At 41.3% G+C, this 21616-nt stretch overlaps 1 protein-coding gene across 2 annotated transcripts in view; it reads left to right on the forward strand.

Annotated features, from left to right (window-relative positions):
- Positions 1 to 21616, forward strand: part of GRM8 (glutamate metabotropic receptor 8) — a 599685-nt gene that overhangs the window by 460044 nt on the left and 118025 nt on the right. For both annotated transcript variants that reach the window (XM_090042156.1, XM_090042157.1), the window contains exon 8: positions 21164 to 21300. In XM_090042156.1, the coding sequence (XP_089898282.1) occupies positions 21164 to 21300 (137 nt within the window). The remainder of the gene's footprint in view (positions 1 to 21163; positions 21301 to 21616) is intronic.

The raw sequence follows: 21616 nt of genomic DNA on the forward strand, positions 1-21616 counted from the left end.
TCATAAGACCCCAGCCAGGTGCCTATCCAGTCTCCTCTTGAAGATTTCCAGGGAAGGTAAGCCCTCCTCTGGACCGTCTCCGGGTTCTCCACGTCCTTCTTGAAGTGCGGCGCCCAGAACTGGACACAGTACTCCAGCTGCGGCCTGACCAGCGCCGCATAGAGGGGGAGCAAGACCTCTCTGGACCTGTTAGTGATGCCCCTGTTGATGTATGACAGGGTGCGGTTGGCTCTGCCTATTGCTTCATCGCATTGGCGACTCATATTCATCCTGGAGTCAGTCCTGACTCCAAGATCCCTCTCTGCCTCTGTGCTGCTGAGAGGGTCAGCCCCTAACCTATAACCATAATGCTGGCTCCCTCTCCCCAAGTGCAGCACTCTGCACTTGTCCTTGTTGAACCGCATCCTGTTCAGATCCGCCCACTTCTCCAACCTATCCAGGTCTGCCTGGATGCGGTCCCTGCCTCCTGATGTATTCACTTTACCCCACAGCTTGGTGTCATCAGCAAACTTGAACAGGGTGCTCTCCACACCCTTGTCCAGGTTGCTAATGAAGATATTGAACAGCACCGGCCCAAGGACTGAGCCCTGGGGGACTCTGCTGCCCACACCCTCCCAGGTTGACATTGACCTGTCCACCACCACACTCTGGGTGTGCCCCTGGAGCCAGTTTGCCACCCATGTGACTGTACATTTGTCAATGCCGCAGTCCCTCAGCTTGCCCACCAGAATTGGGTGGGACACTGTGTCAAAGGTCTTCTGGAAGTCCAAGAAGATGACATCGACTTCCTCCTTCACATCTAAGCTCTTTGTTACCTGGTCATAGAAAGAGACCAGGTTAGTCAGGCAGGATCGGCCTGGCACAAACCCATGCTGGTTACTCCTCAACATCACTTCCCCTGCAGGGCTCTCACAAATGTGGCCTTGATAATTTTTTCAAAGACCTTCCCCAGGATAGAAGTGAGGCTGACTGGCCTGTAGTTGCCAGGCTCTTCCTTCCTCCCCTTCTTGAAAATAGGGACCACATTGGCCCTTTTCCAGTCTTCCAGTCCTCAGGGATGTGGCCTGAGAACCAGGAGTCCTCAAACAGCCGTGCCAATGGCTCCGCAATGACACCAGCCAATTCCCTCAGCACCCGCGGATGAAGGTCATCCGGGCCCGCCGACTTGGACACATCTGAGCCCTCCAGGTAATCCTTAACTAAGTTCCTCAAAGTTCTCCAAAAAGATAACATACATGTGTGCTGAAAAGCAGTCAAGCCACAACAGGATGTATCCAGTGCAACCAAGTAAGACTCTTGTGTGAGGTATGACCTTAGCCACTTTAACACATTCAGTCAGGTCCCTAGGCAGTTCAGCAGGATCTTCTAATCTAATGTATCAGATGCTTCTTGAACTAACAATAACAAATATGACATCTGAAAAATATCCATTGTGATAAGGGAGTCATGAGGGCAGTGCCACTACTGTGTCTATGACTAACACCAGAGAGTACAAATGTTTGTTTATCTGGGTGAAAATACTTGCTTTAACATGCAGTGTGACGGTTCCAAAAAAATGGAATTGAATTATAATAGTGTATGACTTTCAGTGTACAATGGAAGGATATAAAGACCCAGCTGTCTAAGAAGTTTTCCACATACTGGTCATTCAGGCCCACCAGTATACATTCCAATACTGATAGTATTACTTGGCCTAGAAATGCATCTCTTGATTAAAAAATTTAAAAAACCCTGAAGAATAATCATATTATATGGTCAGAATTACACATTTAGGAAGTAGGGATGAAATTTTTCACATGCAGAAAGTCTTATTGATTAGATTTTCATAAAAAAATCTGACTTGTTTAAATCAAAGCATCTCTTGGAAATGCATCGCACCCAATTAAAGTTTTGTTCAGGTGTCTTTGTCAGATCCACAATGGAACAAGATACAGCCTCTGCCCCAGAATATTGTATAGTTTAGCAGTTAGAACACTCACCTAGAATGTATAAGAGCTGGGATTCAAAACATCCTCACTACCTAATTTGGAGCAGAGAGTGAAACAGGTTTTCCACACTCTGGGCGAGTTCCCTAATTACCAAAATAAAAGCATATTAGGTATGCTGGGACAGATACCTCCCTCTATGCTTTTTCACTGAAAAACTGCAATATACCTTAGGTTAGCCCTGATATGGGAATGAGGGGAAAAATCAAATTTCAGAAATTCACAAGATAAAAAAAAATCATCTAAGTTCATTCATTAGGACTATATACATGTACAAGCACATGGCATCTATGTATTTAAACCTGCTTTTACAAACACACACAGACACACACAGACACACACACACGTAGACACCTATGCAGATGGATACATGCATGGGCTGACAAGCCAAGACATTTTTCCCCTGACAATCTGCAAGCTGTTTACTAACAGTCATGCTTTTCTGCTTCTATATGTTTTTATTGATATATATTTTGCATAATAAGCGCAACTCTTCTGCCAATCCTTGCCCTGTTGCCAGGTCCCAGTTAGAAGGGCTAGTTTCAAATTTAGGGGTTTAATATCAACCATGGTAAAAAAACATAGAAAAAAAATTGGTTGTCAATAAAAAGTTTTCAGTAAATATTTTTTCTTGATTTGGCAACTCTGCCTGACTACAGTGATGATTACTTTACTCTGAGGGCTCCCTACTTACCCACACACACTGATGCCCCCAACTGCATCATGCTGCCTCCTCATCACACCCGTCAGCTATACCACCACTCTCCCCATGCCAGGATGGATCCCTAAAGAAGCCTGCCTGTGACCTAGCATATTACAGGCGGCTGACTTTTCTTTATTGACTTTACTGACACCAATTTTAAGCCTAGTTTTTAACTGATAGTCAGTATATTTACTGACAGTAGACACCCCTCTCCTCCTCACCTCTCCAATTTGGAGCTAGATTTATACATAGAGTTCTGTATATTCAGATGCTGCTAAGCAGCTGTGAACCCAGATTAACTAGCTTAAGTGGCCAACCTGATTCTGTGGCCACTGTTTTGTGATAATAGAGCAAAGAAACTAGTGTTTTAAAAAATATATATCTTAATCTTTTTAATGTAAAAGCAGGAATTCCATTTAAGGAAGATTATGTCTACATTTAAAGAATGTTTATTTATTGCATTTTTCATTGTATGATATAATATCTGTCTCATGATGGCCAACTTCAAGAGGTCAGTCAGGCCCCAAAATGAGATTGGCTTTAAAATAATGAGATTAAAATACATTTTGGAGTCTTTTATGTGCCCTACTGTTATTGAGTTTTCAAAGTTTACTTGCATTTTAAGCTGTTCTCTGAAAATATCAGGACTAGGAAAAATATTATGAAATCTAAGGTTATTCAAAATTTATGAATACAGGTACCAGGAAAACCCACATATTATGAGATTAATAAAAAAAAATTGCAAGGACTGGTAATACTGTTGACTTATTATTCCTTTTGATCAGTTCATTTAAACGCAAACACCTAAAACAGAAGTCTCTACAGTCTTGAAACAATAGAATTACTGACTATTGAAATCTTAGTCTTTGTTTTTAGTGCATTAGCAATTATGGTACCCTAATGTTAATACACCTTCATAGACTGTAATCTGAAAAGCTGCCTTAGTGAAAGAACCTTACTCAGGTAGTCACTCTGAATGGGAATCTACAACTGTGGTGGACAGGGGTTCAGAAGCACATTGTCACTTGTATACGCCTGCCGCTTAAACACATCTCCCATGTCTAGGATAAAAACAGATTACTTTATATTCTGCTTCTGGTATGCTGCATGTTCTCCTCTCTCCCTCTCTCTCTCTTTCTGTGTACATATACATATATCAGTGTAACAACTGCATGTGTGTGTACACACACACACACATACACACACCAATTCCAGAATGACAGCATCTCTATAATTCTCTTCTCTAAAGTTGGCACTGATAGATTTCATTTCACAAGAGGGCCTTATGATCTCTAAAACAGTTTTTGGAGGTGGGGATAGGAAGTGTAGGAGTGAGATTGTAGCTGATAAATGTATAAAATGAGCACAGTTCCAAATTTAAGTCAGTTATTCAATAATGCTGTGACCCATAAAGTGCTTGCAGATTATTGTAAATTAAAATGCCATCTTAATGTTTTATAGATAGATAGGCTGTGTATTGTTTTATGTCATTTGGCATTAATAACCCTACAATTACCTGAAATAACCATGGCAACACAATGAATTATCACTTGTTACACTGACCAATTATTCATTGATGGTTGCTATAATTACATAGAAAGAAGATCCTAAAACAGAAATGATTTGTTATTCTTTGCTTACAAACTGTAAATTATTAGTTGAATGTAGGGCCAAATGAGCCTCACTTTGATGCAGTGACTGATTAGGGACTTGAGCATTTCAGAGTTTTCTTAATGCAATATCTCAAACATCTTAGCATCTGCTCCTGTGGAGTATGCCATGTCTCTTTGACCCAAGATAACACTGTTCAGAATGAAAAAAAGGTATTCATTCTGAATTACATTAGACTGCTTTACATTTTTAAAACATCAAACAATGAGACATGACAAGGGCATGTGGTAGTGAGATAATGCCTTGGAAACTTTTGGGGAAATGAAAGTACGATTCCAATAGCAATATCTCAGCATGACACCTCTCTTTAAATAGCTTGTGGTAATTAAAAACATGACCTTGATTTAGTTTTAAAAAATATCTTCCTGTAGCTATGCATTTAGAAAGGAAAGAATAATTCTTATGCAGGGTATTATTAAATTAGGAAAAGTTTGTCTAAGATTAAGTTAAGGTTGTGGAAGCTTAAAAATTCCTTATGATCATCATATTTTTTCTGAATATAAGAGTTTAAATCCTCTACCTAAAGCATTGGAGGCAAAGGTCTCTTTTTGACCTGTCAGCTGTGAATTATTATGAGGATATTCCATAATGTGTTGTTCATCTGTTTAAGTATTGCATCTCTATGGTACAGTAGGAAATGAGAGGATATACTGGCACAGCTTAGTGTATCAAATGAGATCTTGCTTAACTAGAAGCAGTTGCTCCTTGGATCAATGGTTCTGCACTGATCACACTTGGGGTCCTGTTAAGCTATGCAAATATGAGTCCAGTTTGGAGCTGTGATTGACAGACATAAATGACATTTCTGTTACGGGAGTACAAGGCCCATATCCACACAGGCACTTGTGTGGTGGAACATTCAATAACATCACACCTAATTTTCAGGTATCCAGGACCTGCTACTTATTAGTATAATTTCCCTGTTCAGTGTAAGGAGAGTCAGGTTCCTAGGAACAGGAGTCATTTACCTCATAAGGTAAATTTAAAAACACACTTTACGAAATTTTTTTACAAAAATTATCCCACGAATTCCTGGGCTGAGTCTGTGAGCAAATAGTGGCATCAGGTGCTACCCTTTTACCAATGAGCTAAACTGCCATATGCTCTTGTCACTTTTTGTAGTCTGAGGTTTCAAGAATTTAAGCAGCCTGCATACATATCCTAAGCTGGCCAAAAACAATTTTCAGTTCTCCCTTGGACTCAGTTGCCTATTAGTTACCTACCTAAGTGAGATTGAGATACAAGTCTGAAACCCCTTTATGGGGTTAGGCACCTAAGTTGTCTCACTGGAGATGAAAGACTGGCTCAGTCTTTTTTCCTAAAGATAAAGCTGAAGGAAAAGGAAATGGTGGAACACTACCTTGATATAATATTAGAGGGACTTAGCAACAATGGTGCTGAGCATCCCCACACCTAAGAGACGCAACTCTGGGAATAGATTTCATGAAGACAAGTTGGGCAGCTCAGTAGGGACTAGGTGCTGATGTAGATGGGAGTTCCTTCTAGACTTAGAGGGGGCACCTTCCAAGTCCCCTTCTCTCCTATTCGGCTTAGGGTTTCCTAAATGTCTTGAGCAGTCTACACCCTCCGAATTGTCCCCTCTACCTGCTGTTCCATCCTAGCACATTGCCCTGAATTTACCCTTAACAGTTTCTCTGCACCCCTGTCCACACTACCCCAGCTGCCATGTCACTCACCCTTGCTGCCAAATTTGGCCGTTTTCTCTTAGCATGCAGTTCTGTGGTATGGGGAGTAAGAGATCACAGAGCTGGGAAGGATGAGGTGCTGCAGAGGGTGCAGAAAGGGGAAAAGAAGAAAGATATGTTGCCCAGAGCAGTCAGAGGAGATCAATAGGAGGGTGAGAGAGTGCCCACCATATTTGGGAATGGCTGGCCTAGGGTACAAAACATAAGGTAGAGGCAACCATTAGTAGGGCACAGGGGTGACAACCAGGTTTGCCCAGGGCACAGATCTTACTCATTACACCTCTGCTGGGGTCAGATCATTTTGCACACTTCACAAGGGAAAGCCAGCCAATGGGAAACACAGAAGCCGTGTGTATTTAGAATCCTACTTGTCTCCTGCTGGTAGGTTTATACCTGCAGGCCTGAGCTAGACACCTCTGTGAGACTGGAAATCACAGCTTGAATCCAGCTTTGTAGAGAGCTTTACTGTCCCTTTGCGCATAAGCAACCTGCTCACTCTTTTAAAATGAAAGTGTCAGTGGGCAAGTTTTACAAAAGAGGACATTTGCTTAAGAAGTGCAAGGCTGGGCTTTAGGCTCTTGTCTGTGGGGAGGTGATTCAAGCCAATATTTTCCACTTCCTAGGATGTGTTATAAAGCTAAAGGCTGGGCTGATGGCGGGGAGCACCCTCCATTTGAAACTTACCAACCATTCCAAAAAGAATACAAGGGTTATGGAGCCAGGGACAGGATTCGTCTCTGTTCTCAATACTGTTTTATCCAATGACACGTTAGTGTTTAATTCATAAATAGAGCAGGGACAATGCAAGATTCCCCGTTCCCAGAGGAATACCTCATGACTTCAGTAGAGTCCATTCCTTTCTACACTGTGGCCTAGCTTCAGTATGAGTGTTGGAGAATGTCTTTAGCTTTGTGGCTAGGACCCTCTTTTGACCTATTCAATTCCTAATTGGTTTGACTCTTATGCTGATGAGGGTCTAAAACCCATGTCTCTAAATTCTAATGTGAGTGCTTTACCACTAGGGTATTTTGTAAAAGGGGCCTCTTACCCCTCATTTAAATGTGCTTAGGTATGTGTGCTAAATTTGGTGCTATTGACATGTATTAGATATGCATAGAGCTTGCCTACTTAAAGACCCTGTGGTGATTTAAAAGCTTAGTTGCCAAATCCCAAGTAACATTAGTCACTGAGACTCTCAGCTTAGACAAGATGGTAAAGCCTCTGGGTGATAACTGTAGATGAACTTTAGGTGCCTCGGTAGCTTCCCTGGTGAAAACTTGGGCACCTAAGAACTCTTAGGAAACTAAAGCAGGTTTCCTATGGCTCCTTCTTTTGAACTCAGGGACCAAAGTCCTTTTATAGATCTAGATTCTAGTGGTAACAGCAACTGCCTAAGGAGTGAGACCAGGTTTAATGCCATCCCTGGCCTGAGGGAATTCTAATCCACTCCTCTCACCGCTCCTTAATCTTCTCTCATCTCAACAGGGGGGGCACTAAGGAGAAGTGGCAGGAAGGGAGTATTCTCTCCAAGTAGAATTGAACTTGTGTCACTGCAGCAGATTTAATGCAAGATGAAATGGACTGGAGAGAGAACAAGCAAGAAGGAGCTCCACTCTGCAATCCAGTGATGAGGACATTCACGCAGGACAGAGGAGTCCTGGTTTCAATTCCCTACTCTCAACACTGTTTAAACATTTTACCCAATATCCTTTACTGCAAAATACGTAAATGATACCTTTTCCTGCATTTTTCCAATATTTTAGGGATTTAAACCAACATTCAAGAGTGGTATGATGGCCACAAACCCCCACAACCTTGGCTTCATATATTTCATACATTGAAATGTTTAGAAAGCATTGCAAAACAGAGAGATTTTCCACCAAACCTATGCTTCATTAAATGTCATACTCACAGAATTATGAAACATATATACAGACTCTGAAATGCATGTCCCTAGGAAACCTAATGGCTCTAAAAGTGCTTTAGTTAGCAGTTGCACTTATCTCTATCTCTCTTCCATGCTCCATTTTTGCTTAGAGGGGTCAAAGAGAAGAGGAAACTGAGAGCTGAAGCTCCTGTCAAGACCAGCTACCATCTTGTATAGTGAACCTTAAGACTGGCAACTGAATGCTCAAGTTTAACAAGCCTCCAAGCATAGAAGTGCTGGTTAAGAGGTTGAACATTTTTCATGAGTATATAGGAACAATGTTTAGATATAGTTGATACCCTTTTCCTTTATACATTTCTTTTCTGTTGAGCCCCCTTTTCTCTACTGCACTGTGCTCCTCTCTGCTCCATGAGATATCTCCTTATTTCCCTGATTTCTGTGGTGCACTTGATGTTATCCAGAATCTAAGTTCCCTTCCTGTCTCCTTTGAACCAATCTCCACTATAACAGTGCTTTCCAGGGTCAAGAGGAAGAAGTATTTCTCTGATGATCATAAAACAGCTTGTTGGCTGCTGGCATTCACAGAAAATTGTTCCATAAAATAATTTTAAATATATTTATTTTATGCTTCCTATGTGCATGATGCAGGTGAAAGATACTAGTGCAAGTGGTGGGTGTGTGTATGCGCACACACTTGCACTGTATATGTGTCATGTTTACCTGATATGTACTCCTGGAGTTAAGAGTGAACAAAGAAAGTGAGAATACTTCCCAAGATCAGGGACTGAGGAGCCCTGATTTATGGGTACAGTAATTACAGAACCTCTCCCTCCCACATTCGACATCTCTGTAAGTGGCCTTAAAGGTATTGTAACAATTTTTGGTTAAAAAAGCTTCAAATTTTGAGGGGGATGAAAAATGGAGTGTTAAAAACAGGATTTAAAATGGAAGCTTGGTAGCAAGAAAGTTATGGAGCAGAAATCCACAATGTGGGGGTTTAGAGGAAATAATATAGATACCAATGCAAGAAGCAGAAGCTTTAGAAAATCAGCTTCACATTTAACATGAAAAACAGTGCTTTAAAATGTTCCATAACTATATATATATATATATATATATATATGTATGTATGTATGTATGTACTGTGGGCCCATTGTTTAAGATGAGTAGTATATAAATGAACCATCAGGATAGCATGCTTATCTCCTGATTAGTACAGAGTGTTCTAAGCAGAATCTACCTGCTGTGCAGCTGAACATGACAGGTGCCCCCTAAGGGAAAAGCAGTACTGCATGTGCACTAACAAACAGGAAAGTATTTTACCATGCTACAGTAAATGTATTTTTCTGAACAACTTGGATGGATCTGGATCTGCATGAAAGAGAATAGTGTTAAGGTTAAAAATAGCAATGCTGCTGAAGAAAAAAAAGAAGAATGAAAGAGGAAGGACAATGGATGGGAACTAGGGAGGATATTTAGTCTGGGGGAAGGACTGGGTGATGATAAATATATTGTGGACTTGAACTTTACATATTTGGGAAGCACTGCAGCAAAAGAACATCAGGAATATTTCTAGCAGGGAGTCTTGCATTTTGCTCCCCAATTAATTCCCAGCTGATGTATATGGCAATTTTTCTCTCTCTGGACCAAATAAGGATTGTAAACTGTTCCAAGCAGAATTATGAGAAATTTAACAGTAAATTATACCAAAATAGAGCAACTCTGTATTTGTCAGTATCCAAAAACTGAATGTTATCTGCAAACATTTTGGTATAAGCTAGCCTATACTTCCATACAAATAAACTTTGTGCCAGACGCATTTTATTTATGCAGTTGCTGAACAAAAATGGAATGTTCTCTGATGTCGCAGTGTTTGACTACGATTTACCAGTAGTCACCAGACAGTGGTATGTGAAATTGCTACATAATTAAAATAGGAGTTATCTGACAGGTGGTTGGTAAATGCTGACTTCTTCATGGCTTCTCTTGTGTCTCTGTTTGCATTAGAATGCAAACTCGATGTGTGACTTTATTAGTCATTGGTTAGCTTGCTGAGCAGTCCACCTGTGTGTCAAACCAAGCTTCTCTAGTAGATATTTCATAGGCTTTTAAGGAAATTCAAACTCTCAGGGAGGGGTAAGGGCAGTACAACAGTTACCAGGGATTCTGTTTATGGAGAGAAACAGGCAGAATGCCTTAAAGTGCTCTAGGGCAGGGGTTTTCAACCTTTTTGGATCAGTGTACCCCCGGTGGACAGAAATGGAGCAGTGTTCCCCAGAGGCTGGGGGGGGGGCGGGTGAGGGGTGATGCATGGCTGGATGTGGAGTGGGGATGGGGGTGGCACTGTGGCCAAATGCAGAGCAGCAGCAGCCACTGTGTGCAGACTTCCCCCACCTCCTGCATCCAGCTGGGTAGGCAGCACCTGCGCGGCAGTGAAGGATGGTGCATGGTGGCACTCTGTCCCTGCCCACCCATGTGTACCCTGTCAGGCCTTTTCAAGTACCACCAGGGGTACACATACCCTTGCTCTGCAGGAGGAAAGTGCATGCTCCTAGTTTTAGGTCTGACTTACCAGCTAGTCTGGTGGGGAATGAAGCCATGACTGTTTTGAAGCCAGTACCATTCAGAGCACCAATATTTTCCTTTTGTGAACAAGAAAAAAAAATAAGTGTGCTTGTGTCTGTGTCTTCATCAGAAATGTAAGGGACAGGGGATTTGTAAGTAAAGCAAGTGCTAGAAACAGTAGACATGAGAAAAAATATACTTAACTCCAAAGAGTTAGGATTAGAATCCTTGGCTACGGACAGACTTTACACATAAACTGGTTTAAGTGATCAGAAACTGGTGTAAAGCTGTAAGTGATTAAAGTGGTTTAAAGAACAGAAGCTGGTTAAAGAACAGAAGTTCAGTACACATAAACCAATTTGAAAATGGCTGAAACCAGTTTGAGATAAACCTAGTTGAATGTAGTCTCAGACTTAATTGATTTGGACCAAACTAGTTTATGCAGTGTCTGTACTAGACCCCTTCTTGGTTGAAGTTAAATCAATGTCCCCCAGCATCCTGGCATGCTCTCTGGGCTGGGTGGGGTGGGGCTCTCTGCTCCAGAGAGCTGGGCTGGGCCCTCCCCTCTGCTTCCTGGCTGCAGCTCTGGCAGAGACTACACATACAGCAAGGTCTGCCTGGCTTCCTCCTGCTCCCTCCCTCTCCCTCACTACTTCCTCCTGAAACAGGGATTCCATCCTCCCTTCTACCTTACACAGATACCACATGCTGGCTACGGACAAAGGCACACAGGACTGTATTAATTTAGGGCTTTTTGGAGCTAATCAACAGGAAGCTGGTAATGTCCTTCCTTGGAAAAAGTTGTTTAAGAAAAGCTTGAACTAATGGAGAGATGCTTTTGTTTTCTTAATGATAAACATTAAGTTAGGGGTAATAAATGCTGTTATCAACTCCCTGCTGGGCTGCTCTGTAGGGAAGAGGGGGAACCCCTCTCTAATCAGAGCATCCTGCTGGGGCCTGGCCAAGCTCCCACTCAGTTTAACACTATGGAAGAGAAGGGAGGGCTACTCTAGTGGCCTCCCCACCCCTCCAACTTCTAGAATGAACTACTGCAGGCATGTGCCTGAATTTCTTCAGTCCAGAGGGGATGCAAAAGGGAAGTCCATCCCAACCCATAGGAAGGGTGGTAAAAGGGCTCAGCAACCCCCTTGGCTCAACAGGGAATTAATGGACCTTCTACATCTAAAAAGAAAGGCTTATAAAGGATGGAAAACAGGATACACCACTACAGAGGAGTATTCTGCGCTGGTCCCCACCTGTAGGGAGCAAACTAGGAAAGCCAAGGCTGCAACCAAAATCAAACTGGCTACATGAATCAAGGACAACAAAAAGTCCTTCTTCAGATACACGGGGAGTCAGAAGAAAATCAAGGGTAATGTTGAATCCCTGCTAAACCAATTGTGGCAGCTGACTACAAACATCCAGGAAAAAGCCAATCTGCTTAATGATTACTTTGCATCAGTTTTTTGACACCCAGGAAAAAGCCAATCTGCTTAATGATTACTTTGCATCAGTTTTTTACCAGCCCAAAGGGACCACCTACCTAACATGACACAGGATGACCAGGGTGAGGGTGAATATATGCCCACCATTGGTATAGATCTTGTGAGGGAGCACCTGGAGAGGCTGGACACCCACAAATTAGCTGCTTCAGATAGATTGCACCCAAGAGTTCTAAAGGAACTGGCAGGCATTGTAGCATGACCATTGGCAAAGATATTTGAGAACTCGTGGCACTCAGGCAAAGTACCTGAAGATTGGAAGAGGGCCAGTGTGGTGCCTTTCTTCAAGAAAGGGAGGAAAGAAGATCCAGGCAACTACAGGTCAATCAGTTTGACCTCATTCCCTGGAAAGATCTTGGAAAAAATTATCAAAGAAACCATTCTCGATAGGCTAACAGAAGGCAACATTCTGATGGGTAGCCAGCGTGGGTTTGTTGTGGGTAGGTCTTGCCTGACCAATCTCATTTCCTTCTGTGACCAGGTGATGTATCACCTGGACAAAGGGGAAATGGTTTATATAATATATTTGGACTTTTAAAAAGCCTATGATTTGGTGTCCTCTTGGAAAAATTGGGCAACTGCAACACTAAAGTCTGATGGCTGGGGAACTGGCTCCAAGACCTAAAGAGTGGTAGTTGACAGAACCGAATCAACATGGCACTCAGTGACCTGTGGTGTTCATTCTTGGACCTGTACACTTTAATGTCTTTATAAACAATCTGGACTCTGGTGTCAGAAGCAGACTGGCTATGTTTGTTGGCAATACCAAACTTTGGGGAAGAGTATCCACACTTGAGGATAGGCTGGTGATCCAGGCCAACCTTGATAGGCTTGCAAGGTGAGTGGATGAAAACCTGATGGCATTCAATATGAAGAAATGCAAGATGCTCCACCTCGGGGGAGGGGGGGAACCTCCCCCATACACATATCACACTCATAGGCTTGGCAATGCTACATTCACTAGCACCTTGACTGAAAAAGACTTGGGGGCCATGATTGACCACAAGATGGACATGAACCACCAATGCAATACCGCAGCCAACAAAGTGAGCAAAACTCTGGCTTGCATTTACCAGTGCATCTCAAGCAGGACTTAGGATGTCAGGCCACAGCTGGAGTACGCATTCTGGGCTGCACAATTTAGGAAGGATGTGGAGAAGCTTGAAAGAGTGCAGAGGAGAGCCACCTGCATGATCGAAGGGCAAGAGAACAGGTCTTATGAAAAGAGGCTACGAGCCATGGGACTCTTCAGCCTGGAGAAGCACAGGCTCAGGGGTGACTTGGTGGCAGCCTATAGTTACGTAAAGGGTGTGCATCAGGATCTGGGGGAATGCCTGTTCACCAGAGCACCCCAAGGGATGACAAGGTCCAGCGGTCACAAGCTCCTGCAAGACTGTTTTAGGCTGAACTTATGGAAAAAATTCTTTTCTGTCTGAGCCCCCACAGCCTTGAATTGACTCCTCCCAGAGGTGGTGCAAGCACCTACTCTGGATACTTTTAAGAAACATTTGGATGCTTATCTTTCTGGGATCCTTTGACCCTAATTGACTTCCTGCTCTTTGGGTTGGGGGCTGGATCCAATGATCTTATGAGGTCCCTTCCAGCCCTAATGTCTATGAAATCTATCAAATCTATGTCTGTGCGGTTACAGACTGGTTTAGCCTAGCCAGGTAAGACTAACCTACAAAGATTGAATTAATTCAGGTTCAGGCTTTTTGAATGTTTGTCCCTAGCCCTTGTGTCTGTGGGTCTTAAAACACAGCATTTCACCAGGTATGTAAAGGAAATCACTTCTAGTTTGCTGTAGTACAGAGTCTTTATCTTCTCTGAGTCAGCCCCTGGGGAATATGTAAATAGGTATGAAAAGATCCACTCAGTATATTATATACTTTTTGCATCTTCCTAATTACCTATGGCCCAATTTCATGTAGTAAGATAGGAATGACCAGGATTTGGCTCACCATATAAGAGGATCTTTCAGTGTCTTTGGCTTAACATCAATAATTATAGAGAAATAATGTTATGAGAGACGTTTTCTTTTTAAATGAAGATTTTTATTACATGTAAGACAATAATTGTTTGCTATTTTAGAAACCATATTGTTCATTGTTTGAAAATGATCTACTGTAGGGGGATAGAGTAGATAATAGCTTAATTTATTACTAAGTCTTACATAACTGGAAACAGTGTACATGGTACTTCTTTCTGCGAGCCTAATGTTCACAAATTAGACTCCTTTAGTTCTGCTTAATTGTTGATAATTCTTTGGTATTTCTATCCCTTAACCAAGTATTAAATGTTTTAACAGATCCTCTCTTCTCTTTGTGTTGATTTCATTTAAACCTCCTATTTCATCTGTCTCATTGAAATGCATATCAGTGACAAATGGCTCCTCTTTAATTTTTAAGATACACCCTGCTCTTTGGGGAATTCTAAGTGCTGTAAGTTCAGATAAGAGCTCTTCCTTTTCTCCTTCACCAATCTCAATTTAATTCATAGACATTAGACATTTTCTTTGTTGTTTTCAAAAGTTAATTTAAAAGAAAAACTATAGAAAACCTTTAGCACTCAAGACAGATTATATAAATTAATGATAATGAAAGATGATCCTATAAACCACAGCAGGATTCCAAAATGGCTTAATGTGAAGAGAATTTTTGTTTTAAGCCATAATGCTCCCTGAAATTTTCTGTTTAGGCCAGTTTATACTGTATCTGTGCTTAAATGAAGAAATTCTTCTGTATAAACACCTGAAAAAACCCACAGCTTGTCACTTCATTGTCATGAGTGTAGGAAGGGATTGAAGTCTGATGAAGTAGCAGGGGAAGAACCATGCTAAATCTGCTACAGGAAGGTTAGAATTATCTGTAAGTGACACTGACACAATTTATCATCACAGTCATTTTTAGCATTTGCATCAAACCCCCAGAGCAGTAAATTAGTCATTAAAAGTGCTCCTGTAAGGAAAACGAGGACTGTTGATAGCATTTAGCAGTTTTTCTCTCTAAAACAAGCCAATTAAATTTAAAAAAGGCTGACCCCTGCAATATTTTTGGATCTTTTTTGACAGTGGTATAAGACTTTCCTATTTGGGCAGGCTTTTTGAAGTTGGGATAAAATTTGGGGTATTGTCTGGGGGAATGATTTATCATTTATTTAATCTGTTCTTATGACTTGCTTTTATTTTAAGCTGCTCTGAGCTTTTTTGAGGATGACATGGAAACCAACTCAATAAATACAAGCCTGTCTCTCAGAGTCAGCCATTATCTTTATGTGAGCATATGTTCTTTTATCTGCTCTCCTCCTTCTACAAACATATACCACGAATTTCTTAACTCTTGTAAAAATTATTACTATTAACTGATGATGTATTCCCAAATGTATATTTAAACATTATATACAGCTAATTAATTTAAGCTATTGTGTTTGTGGATCTGCCTGTTACATGTTTATTAAACTAGAGTAGATCCTCAAAAGTACATAGGTGTTGCAACACCTACTTGCTGTTCAGACTTCCCAGATAATGCACCCAAAGGGGGACAAACCTTAGCAAGGCATCCTAGGAGATTAGGTGAGCAGCAAGACACTTAAGTTGGCCAGGAACAAAATGCAGAGGAAAGGGGAAGGGGCTTAGGTGGGTACCTAAGAAGTTCACCTAGCTGAATACACTCCTTCCTTTTCTTAGGATCTTCAGCCATAAACTCTCTGCTGGAGCTGACCCTTAGCTTGGTTTTCTTGTTTTAAGAAACTAGAGAGAGACACAATCGGACAGATGTCTTAGACTAATCAGCAGTATAATGGGTAGGAATGTGGGAGACGTTGATTCAAATGAGCCCTGTCTAATCTAGAACAAAGATCGGAATTTACACATCCCACCTGAATTCCCTAACCAAGCATACTATTGGATATTCAGGAATGGGTCTATCTATCTTTCCTGTTAGAGTTGCTTCATTTATATAAATCATTTTTAAAAATTGGGTCATAAAAGCCAGAGTCTGACTTTATAGCCCAGTGGTTACAGCAGTCATATGCAACATGAGTCCAAGTCTAACAAATTCATAGATGCTAGATGCTAGGGTCGGAAGGGACCTCAATAGATCATCGAGTCCGACCCCCAAATATTTATTTGTTTATCCAAAGTAGAACAATGACCTGGAAAATGGGATGGAGTGTACCTGCAGCAGGTTGGCAGATGACACCAAACTGGGGGGGAGTAGTAGATATGCTGGAGAAGAGCTAAGATACAGAGAGACCTAGAGAAATTAGAGGATTGGACCAAAAGAAATCTTATAAGGTTCAAAGTCCCACACTTAGGAGGGAATGCTCCCATGCAAAGTACAGGCTGGGGACTGACTAGCTAAGCTGTAGTTCTGTATAAAAGGACCTGGGGGTTACAGTGGACAGTAAACTGAATATGAGCCAACAGCGTGCCCTTGTTGTGAAGACATCTAATGGCATACTGGGTTGCATTAGTGGGGCATTGCCAGCAGATCGAAGGAGGTGACTATTCCCCTCTAACTGGCACTGGTAAGGCCATGCCTGGAGTACTGTGTCCAGTTTTGGACCCCCTACTACAGAAGGGATGTGGACAAATTGGAGAGAGTCCCGTGAAGGGCAAGGAAAATGGTTAGGGGCTGGAGCATATGACTGGGTTTATTTAGTCTGAAGTAGAGAAGACTGAAAGGGGATTTAATAGCAGCCTTCAAACACTTGAAGGGTGATTCAAAAGAGGCTGGAGCTAGGCTATTCTCAGTGGTGGCAGATGACAGAACAAGGAGCAATGGTCTCAAATTACAGCAAGGGAAGTTTAGGTTTAATATTAGGAAAAGCTTTCTGACTAGGAGGGTAGTAAAGTACTGGAACAGGCTACCCAGAGACGTTGTGGAATCTCCATGCTTGGAGGTTTTTAAGGGCTGGATAAACAAAACTTTGGCTGGGATAATATAGTTGGGGATAGCCCTGCTTTGAGCATAGGCTTGGACTAGGCACAAGGGTTTTCAACCTTTGGTGATGACCTCCTGAGGTCCCTTCCAACCCTAATTTTCTGTGATTCTATGAACCCCAAAAGGAAATATTGACAGGGATCCACCATCTGCTATCTACCAATAGTATGGCAGTTAGGAAATTCACCAAGAATATGTTTGACAGTCTCAATTCTGTGCTTAAAATAAGGTGGCACAGAGGTATGAACTCTGGTATTCAACATTCCAGGTGAATCCTAACCACTGTGGCCATGTTTACAAAGTAATCTTACCATGTCTTGGGTGTCTCTGTCAAGCATATTACACTACCTCATACAGGCTACTTCCTAGCATGAAAGCAACATGTCAGATTAGCTAATTAGCACTGCTGAATGACAGTGCCAGTTAGCCCACCTCCATACTAAAATAGCTACTCTGCAGTATTTCATGAAACCCTGGCTACACAGCTTCTACAGAAACAGGATGGCCATACTAAAGGAATTACTTCTATGCATGAAAAGTTTAACAAGTAGGCATGGCCTGGGATACCCATGCCAGTCATGACTGTCCTCTGCTCGTATTGTACTCAGAGTACATATACCTGATTGCGCCCCACTGGCAAAACAAGTGGGGCTCGGTGTGAAAATCTGAGTCTGAAGGATTTCATGCCTTAAGCTTGAGCTAGGGCTCCAAGCAATTTATGAGATGTGGGGTGGTGGCAGTGCTAGTACAGCTGCGCACATGCCTGTTGGAAGAAGCTCAGTTAACAATGGGGTTAGCCAGCTGCTGAAAAGCAGTTTTGAGTGTCATTGGTACCTCAGTGGTAGATTTATATGCCAAAATGCCTTCTAAGGTGTATCTGGACATTTCATATCTAAATATTCCATCCTAAAACATTATTTACTGTAAAACTCTCCTTGGTCAGTAGTGTATTGCATTTAAAATAAATACTTCTATTTACCTCTATTTTCACCTGTTTCATGTATTGAAACCATGCATACATTTTATTTATTTATATTTAAAAATAACAGTTCTGACTTGCATAAACTTTTTAAACTGAGCTGAGTTTTCAAGAGTTCAAAAATTGGTCATAAGTTCATTACTTCAGTACTTAGCTAATATGCTAGTTCAGCAGTTGTCAACTGGGGCATACCCCTGGGGGTACTTGGAAAGGTCTGAGGGGGTACACATGGCCGAGGATGGAGCACTGCCATGCACTGTCCCCACGCTGCTGTGCAGGTGCTGCCCACCCACCGGGATGCAGGGGATGGGGGAAACTCACACATAGTGGCTGCCACTACTCTGGGTCTGGCTGTGCCCTCTCCTCTTCCCTTCCCCCTTCTAGCTGGGGGTACACAGGGGTACAATGATTCAAAAAGTTTGAAAACCCCTGTGCTAGTTTATCAAGAAAAGTCTTTAATACTGCTGGAAGAAAACAAGAGGAATGGGAGAATTTTTAGTTCTACATTATTTCTTTATACATATGATAAAAGATAATTTTTTAGGCTTCATAAAATGAAGTATCTCCTTTTGTATTGGAATTACCTGGATAATATGCATTGTCTTCAGTTGGATGGAATCAGAACTACTCAGCAGTACTCAGAGCTAGAGAAGATCCTTCTTTTCATCAGATTGGGGGAAGTGCTGTATTTTGGGGCAGGATCTCCAATGTGTATGCAATGCTTTGAAGGCATATATATGCAGCAGATAACTGCTTCAAAGTTGCTAGGAGGCCAGAGGACCTTTAAGGGATCCATAGCCATTCACAGGAGTGACATTATAAGGCTGTCTGGAAACTGACAGTTAACAGAGATTCATTAGGGATGGGCAAAACTCAGGAGGTCAGTCCAGATGCACATATATCTTTGTCCTTCTTTGGAACTTTTGTCATGAAAACCCAGCAGTCAAGTTTCTTACACCTTATTAAGGGAGCCCAAATCTTTTCTTGTTGGCATGTGATAGAAGACTTGGTATACCTATGTAAATTATTTTCCCATCATCGTTGGTTAAGTTTTGGTCCTATCATCTTTTGGTTCTTCTAAAGAGAGAGCAGCTTGGTAGCAGTCTCACTATGATGTGATGCTGGGCTGCAATTTTGTGGACTCTGCAAATCACAGGAGAAAGTCCTCCCCAACCTTTGCAGCTACAAAAGAGGGAAGGTAGCTTTAAAATAGGCCTAAAGATCTTGCAAATGGAAGTTTTCTTAGGAGGTTGCATTCATTATGGAAATACAGACTTTCCACTTGTATTTTGGTACCAGAACAGGTAAAGAAAGCAATTACCAAATAAACAAAATTAAAAAATGAATTAATAAACAAAGTAAGGCTTTTTCACAAGTACACTCTTGGTCCTGGAGTAGACAACAGCTGGTCTCACAAGACACTCAGACACAAACAAGCCTTATGATTACATGGAGATCCCCAGATCTCCATGAGCGGACCAGGGCAGGAACGAGGACAGCAGAAGGCCACAAAAATGGAGGTTATCCCCCCCCTGAAAATACCAAATGTCTGTGCCTATTCTCGCATCACAAATCAAATCACAAGGTCCTCGCCACACGCAAGTCTCTCGCCACACGATCCTTTTATAGTTCCTCATACATCATGCCACTCAGTGTCATCCAATCAGATCAGCTTTGCCACTTGTCACTCATATAAATTGGTTACAATCTTGCTGTCAGTCAAAGTGACAGATTGCATTTACCTCAGGATTTCCCACCAACTTTACTGCACATGCTCTCGTGGTTAAAAGGTCATTTTCTTTCAGAGGCTTCTGAGCTGGTTCAAGTTGTGCATGCTCCCTGGACTGCTATTACCATACAATTGCCAGATTAAATTTCTCACACTATGAACATATTTGAACTTCTGCAGAAATTTAGTTTGAAAGATCAGTAAAGATTCACAACTTTTTTTTTAGTTTATGCAAAACAGATCTCACATTCCTAGACCATAATTTTCTAGACCATGTACTATCAGGCAGCTGGAGTGTATTAGAAATGTGGTAAAGGTGGTGACAGATTGTGCAATATAATTCGTTGCAGTATAACCACACAGAATTTAAAATACGGAAAGGCCTAGTTTTTTTGTTGCTCTTCAAAGACTTTGTTAGAAGCCTGCTGATAAATTATCATAATGTGATCTTGAAATTAGTGAAATAAGAACAAATTTGTGCAGTTTGAACTGATTTTTGGAGGTCTCCAGTATGAACTTTACAGTACTGTTGTGAGATTTTCACAAAACAAAACCAGTACAGTTCATATCAGTGTCCACCAAAATGCAGTTCTACATTTGGAGCACCTCCAGTTTCCTCCTCGGATTTAGGTATCAAACTACAACATTATTCAGTCTGGGCCCATGAGTCTTTCAACATATATATCCTATAAATGCAGTTACCTACATTCATAGGCACTGCATCCCTAATGGATTTCCCTTCCCACACCTATACTATGTTTGGTTTTGTATTCTTTTACACAGTGGAGGTACTGGACATTTTCCATCACTTCAGTATATCTTTCTTGCCCATCATGACCACCAAAATACCTGATTTATACTGATTTAATTCCATTGACTTCATAAAGGTTTCATTAACCAATGCTATATGGCAAGGGTCCCAAAGGGATTTTCTGCCAGCTGAGAACCACCAGAACTCAGCAACATGCCAGCCAAAAGCCTTTGCCTTTCTCAGAGTATCTCATTTGCCAGGAAGTGAAGTTTATGGCTATGCTAAGATCCCTTCCCATGAGAAGGGATTCTCAGCCAAGCAGACTCAGAGAGATGCTGGTATGTACTGCACTGCATTGTATTAAAGAACTTAGGTGAAATCTTCCCCAGAGGAAATCTTGACTCCTTGGCATTTTTTCCATTAACTTTAGCAGAGGCAAAGTTTACATCATAGTTCCCTAATATAACATCAGTGAGGAAAACTTTGCTGATCATTTGTTTTTGTAATTTGGCTTGGTTAGTTGGTAAAACAGACAGTTTAATCTATGATACCAATAATATTGTATATTGTCTTTTAAAGTTGTTAGATTTATGACAACATTCCATAAAAAAAACCTTGCTTGGTGTGATTAAAATCCATTGTGTCCTTAAAAAAAAAACACATGAGAAACGCCCCCAGATATCTTTACAAAACTGTTTGTGCATGGTCTGTATTTCAATTGTTTTACAACTTTGTTTATAGGGAGTGCTGGGACACCTGTTATTTTCAATGAAAATGGAGATGCTCCTGGACGCTATGATATTTTTCAATATCAAATCATCAACAAAAGTGCAGAATACAAAGTGATTGGTCAGTGGGCTAATCAACTTCATCTAAATGTAAGTAGCTGGTTTTCACATTGTTGTTACTCAAATGTATTTGAGCTTCTATTTAACATTACATAAAAAGTAAGTTATTTTTTATGATTGGCAGCAGTAAGTTTTTACCATCCTATCTTAAGCAAGAGAGCCACAAGAAGATTTGAATTTTAAGATTATTTTTCATAATATTCACTTCCATCTTGAAACAGTATTTCAACGTCTTCTTTCTGTTCAGGAAGGGCAGGGGAATTTGCTGTGGATTCAAAATCATGGTTTTGAGCCTACCTCTGCTGAAGGCTGATCCCAGCTTCCCAGCAGTTGATGAAGTTAATGT

This window comes from Crocodylus siamensis, chromosome 4 (genome assembly GCF_052110815.1).
Source record: "Crocodylus siamensis isolate JL-2025a chromosome 4, ASM5211081v1, whole genome shotgun sequence".
NCBI classification, from domain to species: domain Eukaryota; kingdom Metazoa; phylum Chordata; order Crocodylia; family Crocodylidae; genus Crocodylus; species Crocodylus siamensis.